The sequence below is a fragment of the Anolis sagrei genome, chromosome 7 (genome assembly GCF_037176765.1).
Source record: "Anolis sagrei isolate rAnoSag1 chromosome 7, rAnoSag1.mat, whole genome shotgun sequence".
Classification (NCBI taxonomy): Eukaryota; Metazoa; Chordata; class Lepidosauria; order Squamata; family Dactyloidae; genus Anolis; species Anolis sagrei.
The window spans coordinates 23,959,657-23,974,758 of NC_090027.1; the positions used below are offsets into that span (position 1 = coordinate 23,959,657).

The window sequence follows — 15,102 nt, forward strand, 5'->3', positions numbered from 1 at the left end:
CTTTCAAAGCTCTTTGCTCAAGTGGTTATGGCACGATCATCAGTATCGATGAAATTCCCTGTCCCTTCTTGAAATGGCTGGTTATTTGTGTAAATATTCAACATCGATGGACCAAGTACGCTCCCCTATGGCAAGCTGTTATTCCGTTTTCGCCATCTGCTTCTTTGACCCTGGAAGTCAACAAAAAGGCTCCTGTTTTGTAGCAGATTTCCTATGAAGCAGGTGAGCTGGGAATCCTTTGTGATATTATACATCTTTTTCAGAAGGAGGCTATGATTTACAGTACCATAGGCTGCTGACAGGTCTGTGAAGACAGCTCCTGTAATCTGCTGCCTTTCAAAACCATTTTGTATGTGCTGAATCTATGTGCTGAATACATTGAACCATCAGAAAACAAAGGATAAGCAGACAGTCTGGGATCAGATCCTGGTATATAAGGCAATGTAGATCCAACCACAGTGGGTTTCATAGCTGAGCCAGGATTATGACCCTGGTCACTATAGTCTTAGAGCCCATCTACATCGCAAAATTAACACAGACGGGCAACCCTTTAACAGAAAAGGCTGAAGATCTCTCCACCTGTCCTTTTCTTCCTTTTTGGAAACAGACGGAGAATCCTCCCACCAAAAGCCCTCCTGCTCTCTGGATGTAGGTGAACTAACACGCCAAAACTCAAGGTCAATGCTCACCAAACCCTTCCAGTATTTTCTGTTGGTCATGGGACTTCTGTGAGCTAAGACTGTTTCAATTCAATTGCTGATGGAATTCAGAATGCGTTTTGATTGTAGGTGAACTATAAATCGCAGCAATTACAACTCCCAAATGTCAAGGTTTATTTTCCCCAAACGCCACCAGTGTTCAAGTTTGGGCATATTGAGTATTTGTACCAAGTTTGGTCCAGATCCATCATTGTTTGTGTTCACAGTGCTCTCTGGATGTAAGTGAATGACAACTCCAAAACTCAAGGTCAGTGACCTCTTCCAGTATTTTCTGTTGGTCATGGGGGTTCTGTGTGGGAAGTTTGACCCAATTCTATCATTGATGGGGTTCAGAATGCTCATTGATTATAGGTTAAGTATAAATCCCAGCAACTATAACTCCCAAATGACAAAGTCAATCCTCCCCCAACCCCACCAGTATTCAAATTTGGGCATATTGGGTATTGGCCAAATTTGGTCCAGTGAATGAAAATCCATCCTGCATATCAAATATTTACATTATGATTTGTAACAGTAGCAAAATTACAGTTATGAAGTAGCACCGAAATTCTTTTTATGGTTGGGGGGTCACCACAACATGAGGAACTGTATTCAGAGGTTGGGGCACTCAGAAGGTTGAGAACCACTGCTGTAAACCCACCTCAAGGGACATGGCAATCTGCTGGCCATTGTTGCATCTGTCACTCATCTCCCATTGAAAACCACTTGCCCCGTCCTTCTTGTCTCTTTACATACTTGGCTGGGGAAGTGCTGACATTTCAGCGTGAGGTTATGGAATAATTTACACATGAGGGACGATGTGCCAATACACAGCACACTCTGGGTTTGAAGATTTCTGCACAGCCCAAAAAAAACCCCTCTTCTCCAATAAGTAGGGATCATTTTCCCTTGAAAAGATGAGAAACAAGGCCCACAGAAGGCAATTAAAGGGGGAGCTGGTGGCAGGGAGATTCTCAAAAGAAGCTGTCAACACGTTTGGAAACGCATGTGCCAAGTTTGCAAGGGAAAGCGGTTTGTGTTGGGGGAGAATCACACTTTATACTGTGTTGTAATTTCTTGTTAGGATACAAAAGGGACGGGAGCAGCCGTAAAAGGGAACGAGATAGTTTGACGCTGGAGATCAATTAATGCAGCCCGCCGGATCATGAAAATTCATGGATGGAACATCTCTTTTATGCCGACTGCCCTCTGCTTTTGGGGGGCTGGGGAGGAGAGAGGAAGACTAGGGGAGGACATAATAGACTCCCAGCCTTCAATGCATATCAGGAGAGAAGCAAGGGGAAAAACAAGAATAAATCACTCTTTCAAGATCTGTAGCAAGTACAGAGTGAATGCTTAATGTGCAAGTTAGCATGGGATTTGGTTCGGAATGCTTCAGCCTTGCACGGAAAGTTATGCGCAAATGCAACTCAAGGCGAGCGTCCTTGGTATGTCAAGGCACAAAAACACACAACTGCGGTGGCACAAGACTGCCATTCTTCCCTGGTGCCCCATGACTTCCTTTGCTGATCAGCCTGTTTTGTTTTTGCCCTGGAAATCATTCCCTTCCTCCTTCATGCTGCAATTAAAAAACCACACATTAAAGGACCGCTCTGCTCCCTTCCTCCCTGCTTCCTTCTGCAAATAAGGCCCAGCGCTTGGCCATAAAGAGGCACTTCTTCTGACTCCTCTGATCTACGCCCAGCCCACACTTTTCACCTTTGATGCCTCCAACCAGATCCCTTGGCTCCCAACAAATCTCTAAGGCTGCCCAGAAAGAAAGAAACCATTTGTAGTCCTGTGAAAATAAACATCTCAATCACAAACCTCTGGCAGATGGGAGAGAGCTTCCCCTCTCTGTTCCTATACGCACCCGCCAATAATGCCCTGGCCTTTCTCTGCAAGGTCAGCAAAACATTTTGGGGAGGAAGGAAGGAAGGTCGTGAGCCTGTGTGTGCCTTTAAGCCACCTGCCGACTTATGGCAATCCCATGATTTCATAGCACCCTTTGTGAAGGAATATTCAGAGGTGGTTTTCTTAGTTTCCTCCTCTGAAATGCAACTTACAATACTTGTGATTCATTAGCATACTCCCATCCAAGTATGAGGGTTATCCGGAAAGTAAGATTACAAAACCTAGCTCTTGGTATCACTGCCATGTAGCGAGAAGCCAGTGGAAGAGAACGAACAGTGCCAATCGTCAGGAGCTCATCGACTGGTCTTGTGGTGAAGTCTAGAGATGAGCATCCTCATTCCGTTTCCCTCTAAGTGCAAAGTTTGCATTGTATGAGAGATATCTGGAAAGTAAGGTTACAAGGCACATAGTTCTTGCAGGGAATTTTCATGGGGGAAGTTGGTAGCAGGAAGGCAGTGGAAGTGAACGAGCAGTACCAGTCGTCAGTAGCTCATCGACTGATGTTGTGGTGAAGGTTAGAGATGAGCGTCCTCATTCTGTTAAGTGGAGTTGTGGTTCTCATGAAGCTTTTCCTTGATTTGAGTCTACTGGGAGGAGACTGATAGCCATGCAGTGCGTGGCTTTCACAGGGTTAGACCTTCTTTCTCTCCCAGTTAGCAGCAACTTCCTGTTGCATATTTGGGGGAGGGGCAATGCCAGCTAGCTTATAGATTCTATCAACAGGTGTAGGTTTAAGACATCCTGTGTCTCATTCAGTGGTATATTCACCTACTTTGCATGGGCAGATTTATGCCAGATGGGGCAGGCATACTCAGCAGTTGTGTAAGACAAGACCAGGGCTGACGTTCTTATTCATTTTGTGTCTGCAGCACCTGTGTGCTATTAGTAAGTCTCTACAGGATGCTATTGCATGCAGCCACTTTGTGCTTGGTGTTCGCACAGTGTTTCCTAAATGTTAGTGTTTGATCTAAGGTAACGTTGAGATATTTAGGGTGGGAAGTGTTCAAGCTCTTGGTCTTCCCAGGTAACCTTCAGTTTCCTGTTGGCTTAACGATTAGGTAGGTGGAAAGCACACACTTGTGTCTTGGCATGGATAGGCTTCAGGTGGTTAGCTTTGTAGTAGCTGGAGAGATCTTTCAGGGCATTAGTAAGCTGGTTTTCAACTATTTCAGTCTTTTGCTTGTGTTGTTAGGCCAAGGTCATCAGCTTATACAAAGCTCTTTGTGAGTGGTTATCACATTGCCAGGGCTCTGCCTTATTCAGGTAGAGATTAATCAAACTCCCAGTTTTATCAAACAGTTTAACTGAAACAGCACTTACTTTCTGGCTGTTTTAATAGACCAAAATATAAAACACAAAGATAGCACTCAGCTACAGAATAAACAAAAATGGATAGCAAAAACAACTCTGTAGTAAAAAGGGTCCAGTCCAGTGGTCAAATGCCGAGAGTTCAATAAACAAAGTCCAGGGATCAAGAGTCTATACTGTAGTCAAAAGCCAGTCCAAAGGTTCAAGTTTCCAGGATTCCAAGATTACAGGAGACAGGTCAGGATACCAAACAATCCAACAGACCTGGGGGGAAAACCAGCAGCATCCACCACCAAAATACAACAGCTACTTTTCTCCCAAAGATCAGACTCAAGGTTAGCTCCTTAAATCCAGTAACACCCAGCTGCAACCCATCTCCTGCACACCTCCACCCCTGATTGCTTTCACCCATGAACTCCCACTTACAGATTACCAAACCCTCTAGAACTAATACTCACATTAACCCTTCCATCACCAACAATCAACTGCAGAATATATGACAGTGGTGGACTGGTGGTTGTGGCTGATTGTTAGTAAAAATATTAAACAAGGTCAGTGCAAGAATGCTGCCTTGAGGTGGACCATTCTTTTGCCTCCTCCATCTACTTTTCCTGCCCTGGAACTCCACATAGAATCTGTGGTTTTCTAGGAGGGTCTTGATAGCTTTTGTAAAATCATAGTCCCAGGTGATATGGTAGACTTTATGCAGCAATTTCCTGTGTAGCACAATGTTATAGGAAGCTGAATGTCCATAAAAACTGTTCCAGTAATGCAACATTTCTCATACCTTCCTCGATATACTCAGCCAAGTAAAGAATTTGAGCTGTACTGTTTTTTCCCTGGTTTGAACCCTGCTTGTTGTGCAAAAGCATTGCTTTACCACCAACTAATATGAAGCCAGACATACTTGTTAGGCCAGTGTTTCTCAACCTTCCTAATGCCATGACGCCTTAATGCAGTTCCTCATGTTGTGGGGACCCCCAACCATAAAATTATTTTTGCTGCTACTTCGTAACTGTAATTTTGCTACTGTTATAAATCATAAAGTAAATATCTGATATGCAGGATGTATTTTCATTGACCGGACCAAATTTGGCACAAATAACCGATACGACCAAATTTGCATACTGGTGGGGTTAGGGGGGATTGATTTTGTCATTTAGGAGATGTTGTTGCTGGGATTTATCATTCACCTACAATCAAAGAGCATTCTGAACTCCACCAACAATGGAATTGAACCAGCCTTGGCACACAGAACTCCCATGACCAACAGAAAATACTGGAAGGGTTTGGTGGGTATTGACCTTGAGTTTTGGAATTGTAGTTCACTTACATCCAGAGAGCACTGTGAACTCAAACAATGATGGATCTCGACCAAACTTGGCACAAATGCTCAATATGCCCAAATGTGAACACTGGTGGAGTTTGGGGAAAATAGAGCTTGACATTTGGGAGTTGTAGTTGTGCTGGCACGATAGTGGCAGGAGATTTGAATTCCTTTTCTTGCACTGCTAGTTTGCATGAATCTATTTAAGCCATGCATTTTGCAATAAGGTAGCTTCCCTCAGGTTGTAATCATAGGGCCAACAACTTGGCAATCATCGTTAGAATCTTTAGACCTGCCTCTTTTCCCAGGGTTTGGGAGGCAAAAGGGGACCTTTGTTCAGTCTCACTGTTTGGAGCCTAACAGCAGGACGTGTGGGTCTCTCTCTCCCATGTGCACAAAGGCTTCACTTCTCACAGCTTTTGCTGGGGGTTAAAGAAATAGATCCATACCTCTGCTGGGGAGCAAAGAAATAGTTCCTACAGCCTTCGTGGTGAAACTAAAGGACACCTTTCAGCTTGGCAGATTTACAGGAATCTTGCCTGGTAAGGGACCACTTGGGCTATCCATAAAACAGCTTGAAGCCGGGAGTAGGGGCCTCACGCCAGCAAGGTAAAGAGAGATTGCCCAGGGAGGGGGGTCAAAGGATTTCCCTAAGGAAGAAAGGAACAGTTTACCACCAGTTGCCTGCCCCTTGGCAGATTGAGGAAGCTACCGGTTTTCCAAGGTTATAAAGCATTTAATTCATTTGTTTGAAGATTTAAGCCCAAATAAAGAACTTTGTTTCAACTTATTTTGAGCCTCAATAGAACTTTGTGTTGGGAAATCTAAGGGACCCTTCAGCTGAGGCACCCGGTGTCCCGTTGGTCATACAGAGACCACGTTCTGTAAACAGACATTATTTCAGGCCCGGCGTGCAACAGCACAGTAGTTGTTGGGATTTATAGTTCACCTACAATCAAAGATCATTCTGAACCCCACCAATGATATAATTGGGCCAAACTTTCCATACAAATCCCCCATGACCAATAGAAAATACTGTGTTTTCTGATGGTCTTTGGCGACCCCTCTGACACCCCCTCATGACCTGCCAGGAGTCCTGACCCTCAGGTTGAGAAACACTGTGCTAGACGTCTTAACCGATAAGATTAAGATGAAATGGACACTAGGTGCGTTTCACAGGTTACATGCCATCTCTCCCATATCCTCTGCAAACCAAATATACAGAATTAGAACTGTTCCACAAAGCAGCGAGATAAGTTTCATTAAAAATTCTCGTATCAAACTGAGAGCAGGAAGACTGTTTCAAGCCCTGGTGTCCTAAACTCCTAGTCCAAAGTTCAAACCACTATGTGACAGCAGAAAACCTGTTAAGAAGGAGAACAATACTTGGATGGTTGTGTAACGATGCAACACTGCCAAGGTGTTTCCCAATTGGCCAAGATTGCTTTAAAAAATCTTACAAATAATGATATCAAAGCTGCAAGCAAGAAACAGCATGCCAAGAGAGAAAATGTAAACAAGGGTGTGTGTCCCCATGAGAGAAGAGGAGGGAAGGGAAGGAGAAGCCAAATGTGAAGCCAACTGTGTCGGATCAACACATCTGTTCTGGCCCCCTCTTCTCCATCAAGGAATAGCTCTTTATTACCAACTGAAGACCCAACCAGTTCACAAACACATTGCATTATAACAAGGATAGCTCATAACAATATCACGTTTGAAAAATCAGTTTATACCCTGTCCCAATCTCCCAGTTGCCAACTAAGTTTGAAAAGGACAGGAAAGCCTTAGGTTGCTATTAACCTCAACACTCTGCCTTTGCTGGCCCTGTCTCCATTGCAACCTTATCTACTACATTCATAAATCCTCCATGACATCAACATATACAGGATACTTCCATATTCACTTGGAATTTCACTTACCTGCATCTGAAAAATATGTTCTCTCTCAGCATTTTCTAGGTCTTCAAGCATGGTCCTATGGTATGCTTTTGCTACAAGATGACTACTAACTATAGAGAACCTAGAAATATTCAATGTATTGTCAAAGGCTTTCACAGCCAGAGTACTGGAGTATTGTATGGTTGGCATCTTTGGAGATGCTAGTGACAGATGCAGGGAAAATGTCAGGAGAAATTTGTCAGAAATATTAAAAATTAACTAGGTTTTTTTTTTAATTACAAAAATATGAGTCAGGCACTAAAAGGGTTAAATGGATGCAATAACTCAGCAAAAGCTGTAATTCAATATAAGCAGGTGTGCCTGTAGCTTAGAGAACCCTCAGTGTTAGCAGACCTCAGTGAGAGAGGCCTCAGTGTGAGGTAGGCCTCAGTCTGAGACAGCCCTCAGTGTGAGAAGGCCTCAGTGGGAGAAAGGCCTCAATGTGAGATAGGCCTCAGTGTTAGTAGGACTCAGTTTGAGAAGCTTTGGTGAAAGGAAGTGCCAGGTTGAAGGCCACTGTGTGTGAAGCTCCAGAGTGAAGGCTGTTATGTGTAAAGCTACTGTGTGAAGCTCCTGTATAAGTTTGGTGTGAGAAGAGGCTCTGTAAGAGCAAAGCTGTTTATCTGCATGAGAAAGAAGCCCAGCATGGAAGCTGTTCAAAAAAAGAAGTATACAGAACTTGATTTGTGTTATAGAAACCTTGTTGTTGTAAATAGTGCAACCATATTATTTTACTACAAAGAAAGACCTACTATGGAAGAGATAACAATGGTTTGTGTGTTTTTCAGAGAGTACTAGTCACATCATCTTATGCTATTGCTCCCTCAACGTTCTTGGCCCAGGAGTCCGTCCCGTCCCCCCGTCCCCCCATACGAAGGTTTGTTTATTTCTCTGTCTCTCTATGAGTTCTTCCCTACAAACAGTTCTGCCCCTTTTTCTCACCCTGAGTTTTTAAATCATTTTATGTATATGCGGCCCGCTCTCTGTCATTATGTTTGGTTTCTATGTTTGGTGTATATTGTTTATATGCTTTGATGTTTTATACTTTATTGTTATGTTGTTTATTTTATTGCAATTTGTATTTTTGTATTTTAATTTGTTGTTCAGGCTTGGCCCCATGTAAGCCGCTCCGAGTTCCCCGTTGGGGGAGATGGTGGTGGGGTATAAATAAAGATTATTATTATTATTATTATTATTATTATTATTATTATTATTACTTTGGGCTACTGGTGCTGCTGATAAGTTACTCTGCTGTACATTTATGAGGAGGGTCTTTTGTTAATAAGCCCACTCGTCTGACAAAATTGCTGCTAGAACACGGCCATACAGCCTGGAAATAACACAACACTCCAACCTAGCAATACTAGAAAAGGCATTTATGGGTATCTGCTACATCCTCTGGCATGACTTCACGGTCATCTTCCACCAGAAGGATTCAATAGGGTTTGTCATTACCTGTTGTTTAATTTTTCCACAGTAAGTCCACAAACATACCTTCTGTGGGTACGGGTGTCGTAGTGTAGACTGTAGACACAATTCTTACCTCTTGGTCAAGTTCAGCAAGTGCCTCCAATTGGCCGCTCCCAGGAATCTCTGAGAGGCTCAACTCCTTCTGCAAGCCTTTCTTCAGAGCAGCAGGCTTTGTCAGGGGGAGGAGATGGCCAAGCTGCTCCAACTGGAGGCAAAAGGAGAGAAGGGCACATGATTAGCTGCCGTCACACCAATGTCAGGTTCATGGGATTCCACATTCATGAGGGAACAAGGGAGACCTAGGGTGCATCTAAACGCCAGAATTGTAGTCAGGGGCGGCTCAACCCATTACGCAAAGTAAGCATTTGTAGTATAGTTGATTTTGCCCAGGGGCGCTCTTGAGGCACTCTTGGGGGAAAACAGACCTTGACATATGGGAGTTGTAGTTACTGGGATGTATAGATCACCTACAATCGAAGAGCATTCTGAACTCCACCAATGATGGAATTGAACTAAATATGGCACACAGAACTCCCACAACGAACAGAAAATATATATCAGTGACTGGTTGGGGGGCGGGGGGAAGAGCCCAAAATACTGGTTGCTTCCATCGAAAATTACCTAGGCCTGCCTCTGATTGCACTACTTTAACTGCTATGGCTCAGTGCAATGGAACCCTGGAAGTTGTAGTGTGGTGGGTAGCAACACTCTTTGGAAGAGAAGGTTAAGATGCATTCCTAAACTCTCATCCTGTTACCTCTCTTTCCAAGCTTGGCACACAGAACTCCAATGACCAACAGAAAATACTGGAAGGATTGTGTGGGCATTGACTTTGAGTTATTTATTTTTTTATTTTAATCTATTACATTTGGCCCGGCCATTGGTTTTAAATGCTTGTTGATTGTTTATTGCCTATTTTTTGTTTATGTGATTTATATGAATTGTATTGTATTGATTGTTTTATTTGATGTTTTGTTTATTGATGTATTGTGGCTCGGCCTCATGTAAGCCGCATCGAGTCCCTTGGGGAGATGGTAGCGGGGTACAAATAAAGATGATGATGATGATGATTATTATTATTGTTATTTATTATTATGGAGTTGTAGTTCACCTACATCCAGTGAGCACTATGGACAATGATGGATCTGGACCAAACTTGGCTCAAATACTCAGTATGCCCAAATATGAACACTGGTGGAGTTTAGGACAAATAGACTTTGACATTTGGGAGTTGGAGTTGTTGGGATTTATAGTTCACCTACAATCCAAGAGCATTCTGAACCCCATCAATGATAGAATTGGCCCAAAGTTCCCATACAGAACCCCCATAACCAATAGAAAATACTGTGTTTTCCGATGGTCTTTGTCGACTCCTCTCACACACCCTTGCGTCCCCACCCCCCAGGTCCAGACCCCCCGGGTGAGAAACACATGGAAAAAGTGCTTTCTGTGAACCACAACTCCCAAGTTCCTCCCAACTATCTTGGGCAGTGGGAGCTGGAAGTAAAACATAATATATCAGGGAGATGTGCTGCCAGGCTGTTTACAGAAAACAATTGAAGCAATTCAGTTACAAATGAGCCCAAGGTCCTGCACAAGTAGCGGCTTGCAGGCCTGCCGTTTATACCTTTTGCTTGCTTCTTTGCTCTATTACAGCCAACCGGTTTGTAGTTGTGACTTGGTGACTCAGCCAGCCTATACACCTCATGTGAGATTTAACCTGTTCTGCCAACAAACCGGGCAGGCATCCACCCGTTGTTGTTGTTGTATGCATTCAAGTCATTTCACACCTATTGCAACTCTAAGGTGAACTGATTACATGGTTTGCTTACCATGATTTGTTAAAATGAAGTCGAACATGACCCCCGCCCCCCCCCCATAAAAGATAGTAAGTTATAGTTTTGCTAAGGACAAGGACACCAGACTGGATAATAAGGGTTAAGCCTTGGTCAATTTGCCAAGACACTAACAACAACAACAAGGACCCTTCCCATGTTTTTGTACATTTAATCAAGGTTTTATGCCCTATGTTTCATATATAGCAGAAGGTAACACATTTATTACTGAGAAACCACCTCCCTTTACACTTATGTACTCTCTTGAACTTCTATGGGACTTTTTTTCCCTTCTGAAGGACTCTCAGAAACTTTTTGGAAACTTTACCTTTTCAATCCCCCTATGAATGACCTTTGCCTGACCCTTCTGTCCTATTCCCTTTTATTGAAAAAATGTATAAAAATGTCAGAAGCTCCCTGGGTGATCCTGGGAAGGAGGACATCGCCTGATTGAAAGGAACTCTATCAAAGACTTATTTGCATGAACCATACAATGGGCAGAAACCTTGGGGCTCGGAGTTGGTCCCCCCAGCGGATGATGCCCGCTTGGCATTGATGATCATATCTCAACAGGAGAAAGGGGCCTTCAGAAAGCCACACTTTGTCCTGATCTGTTTCTCATTCAAACCTTTCTCCACGAAAACTTCAGCCAAGATAACCTCTCTGTTTCCATAGCTCAGCACCAGGAAAATCCAGTTTTTGGCAGGTTTGCCAGTCTTCAATGTTTATTGCCACCAATCAAAGACAATAGGCTGGCTGGCTGGCTGGCTGGCTGGCTAGAAGGCCCCCTGAGGACTCGCTGACCACATGGACACCACATATTTCCATAATCCACTCCAGTTCTCATTGTTTCCCTCTCGTCCTGCCTCCTTCTCTCCTGATTGGCCAGGAGGTCGAAGTGGCGTGAGCTCACCCATTGGTTAAGGAGCTCAGGAGGCGGCCAAGCCTCCTCCCAGCTGTAAAGCACCAACCAATCAGACAGCTCTGTACATGTATAAAAAGGCTTTATTTTGTATTCAATGTATGTTTGCCTCATGAAATATTGCGGCTTTGCATCCTTTCCAGCTGGATCGCAATAAACAACTCAGTTACTTTTCTTCAACTTGGTGAGACCTTTTATTGGGAAAGATCAGGGGAAATATTGGGTGCTTCTTCTGTCTCACCAGTGCAATGAACTCTTTGATGAGTCTGATAGGTCTCTGCCTCCTGGCAAAGACCCCTAAATTCTTTTTCGATATCACAGAATGCTCTTTGACTATAGCTGAACTATAAATCCAGCAACTCCAACACCCAAATATCAATTCCCCCCAACCCCACCAGTATTCAAATTGGGGCGTATCGGGTATTTGTGTCCAGTGAATAAAAATACATCCTACAATTCATAACAGTAGCAAAATAACAGTTGTGAAGTAGCAACGAAAATAATCTTATGGTTGCGAGTCACCAAAACATGAGGAACTGTATTAAGGGGTCGTGGCATTGGGAAGGTTAAAAAACACTGCACTACATCAGGTAGCCCCTTCCTCCCAATAAACCAATGAAGTGGCTGCAAATTCCTTTATTTTCACAAACCCTCATCAAAAAGGATGACAGATCAAAGGGTGAAAATGACTTTTTGGGGACCCAGATTCCCCAATCAGCATGCCCAGTGCAGGATTCTGGGAGCTTTTCTCCTGTCAAGAGTACAAAATGATCACTTTTCCAAGCTTTCCTCAAACGAAGTCTCAAAGTAGAAGTTTTAGAATCAGGTCATTTTTCCTTTGCATGTCACAATCCGAACACAGCAAGAGAGAAACTTAGCTTCTTTCCTCGGGATGGACATTTCAGAAATATTAAAAATTAACTGTGTATTTTTGATTACAAAAGTGTGAGTCAAACTAAAAGAGTTAGTAGGACGAAACCTGTTGAAGCCAGTGGGCCAAAGCTAGTATTGTCCTGAGGAGAGTGAGTAGACCGAAAGCTTGTTGGGCCAAAGATAGTGTCGTCCTGAGGAGTGTGAGGTAAACCTCTGTGTGAGAGAAGCCTCGTGTGAGAAACCTCCAGTGTGAAGGCTGCTGTGTGTAAAGCTACTATGCATTTGTTTATTTGTGTTATTTATTTATTTATTTGCATTCTCAAGGCGGCTTTACATACAGGCAACAATTTGATGCCTTAAAACACCATGTACACTGAAAGAAATATTAAAATAGAATTAAAAGCACATTAAAAACTATTAAAACATTTAAAAACAATATAGTCAGAGTTAAACACGTAATCCACAAGCGTAATCTGGGCCGTTTCAATGGTTACTGCACATAGTTCCAAGCCTATCTATTGCACAAGTTCTCTAAAGGCTTGGTCACAAAGTCACGTTTTCATTCTCTTGAAGGTCAGGAGGGAGGGGTTTTATTTTATTTATCGTATCAGGCACGAATTGAGGATACAGTTGTGATGTATTTGATAAAACACAAAGTTTAGAAACTTGGCATTATATTAAATGTCCTTTGACCAGTAGCTGGCCACTTGGAGTGCCTCTGATGTTGCTATAAGAAGGTTCTCCATTGTGCATGTGGCAGGGCTCAGGCTGCATTATAATTGGTGGTCTATGGTTTGCTCTTCTCCACGTTGCCATGCCATAGACTCCACTTTGTGGCCCCATTTCTTAAGGTTGACTCTCCTTCTCATGGTGCCAGAGTGTAATCTGTGTGCCCACGGGGGTGTCTCTCATCTGGTATCAGCCATGGCTTGAGGTTCCGGGTTTGAGCCTGCCACTTTTGGACTTTCACTTGCTGAGGTGTTCCTGTGAGTATCTCTGTAGATCTTAGAAAACAATTTCTGGATTTAAGGCATTGGCATGCTGGCTGATACCCAAACAGGGGATAGGTTGGGGATGTCACAGCCTTGGTCCTTCCCTACAGATGTCAGGTGGTGCAATACCGGCTAAACAGTGTAATTTCTCCAGTGGTTTTGGGCGCAGACATCCTGAGGTAATATGGCATGTCTCATTAAGAGATACAGCCACTGTTTTAGTGTGGTGAGTTATGTTCCACACTGGGCGTGCATACTCAGCATTAGAGTAGCATAGTGCAAGGGCAGATGTCTTCACTGTATCTGGTTGTAGCCCCCAGGTTGTGCCAGTCAGCTTTCGTAAGATATTGCTTCTAGCGCCCACTTTTTGTTTGATATACAAGCAGTGCTTCTTGTAGAATGGTCCAGAGTGACTCCCAGGTATTTGGGTGTGCTGCAATGCTCCAGTGGGATTCCTTCCCAGGTAATCCTCAGAGTTCAAGATACTTGTCTATTCTTAAGGTGAAAAGAACATGTCTGTGTTTTCAATGGATTAGGAACCAGCTGGTTTCCCTTGTAATACGCAGTAAGAGCACCTAAAGCTTCGGAGAGCTTCTGTTCAACCACTTCAAAACTCCCTGCTTGAGAGGTGATGGCACGATCGTCAGCATAGATGAAACTCTCTTTTCTGGTGATCCATGTCTTCTCGTTATAGGACAAGAACCTCTGTTTAGGCATTTTGGCATCTATGCAGAGCTCAGACTTGATTTGCCCCGGGACCTCTTTGTTTGTCTTTTTAGTAGTATGAGATGTCTGCAGAACTTTTCTCCAGCACCCCGTCTCCAATGAATTGATTTTTCCCCTATTAACTTTCTTCACTGACCAGCCTTCAAAACTATACGCAGAAATGGGCAATGAGATAGCATGGACTATCCTATCTTTAGTATTCACTGATGCATCTTGACCCTTCAAGATCTGCTATAGTTCCTTCCTAGCTGCTCTTCCAAGTTCTTGTCTTTTTCTGATTTCTTGACTGCAGTCTCCACTCTGATTAATGGTAAATCCAAGGGATGGAAAATCTGGATTTGCTGAAAGCCAGTCTAAATAAGAAAGCTTATTACCAGTTGGTAGAAGGACAGCAGAGAGAGAGAGCCAGCTGAGCTTCATTTGGAAGGGTTTACATGTGATTGGACAACGAAGTCCTATGCTATTCATTCATATGGAAGTGCAAATAGAATATACTATATATGTATGGGTTAGTTTGTCAAACACAGCAGCATTTATGATGGCATTGGCCACCACCTCTGCGAAGCTCAAATAATTTCTTCCAGTATATTCTTTTTTCCAACTTCTTGCTTTCAAATTATAATACGGCTCTCCAACAGTTTGAGGGAATGCGACCTGGCCCTCTGTTTAAAAAGTTTGAGAACCCCTGATTTACAAGAACAAGGTTTCCATAACACAAACAAAGTTCTCTATACTTCTTTCTTTGCTTCCAGGCTGGGATTCTTTCTCATGCAAATAAACATTTATTTATTTATTTATTTACAGCATTTATATTCCGCCCTTCTGACCCCGCAGGGGACTCAGGGCGGATTACAGTGTGCACATTTATGGCAAACATTCAATGCCAATTTTGACATACAATATATACAGACATGCACAGAGGCTATTTAACTTTTTCTGGCCGCCCGGGGAGCTGTTGCTTTCATCGTCCATCTGCGACACTGATGAAGTACTTCCGCATTCCCGCATGCTTTTTTTTGCTGGAGTGCTTTGCTGGAGCCTTTTTTATGGCCTCATAAATTAGTTAATTTAGCCTCCCCACACTTTTTTAAGGTGGTACC

At 43.2% G+C, this 15,102-nt stretch overlaps 1 protein-coding gene across 1 annotated transcript in view; it reads right to left on the minus strand.

Annotated features, from left to right (window-relative positions):
- FAM178B (family with sequence similarity 178 member B) overlaps positions 1-15,102 on the minus strand; it is a 219,152-nt gene that overhangs the window by 71,007 nt on the left and 133,043 nt on the right. The window contains exon 8 of the mRNA XM_067470607.1: positions 8,728-8,859. Coding sequence (XP_067326708.1) covers positions 8,728-8,859 — 132 coding nt within the window. The remainder of the gene's footprint in view (positions 1-8,727; positions 8,860-15,102) is intronic.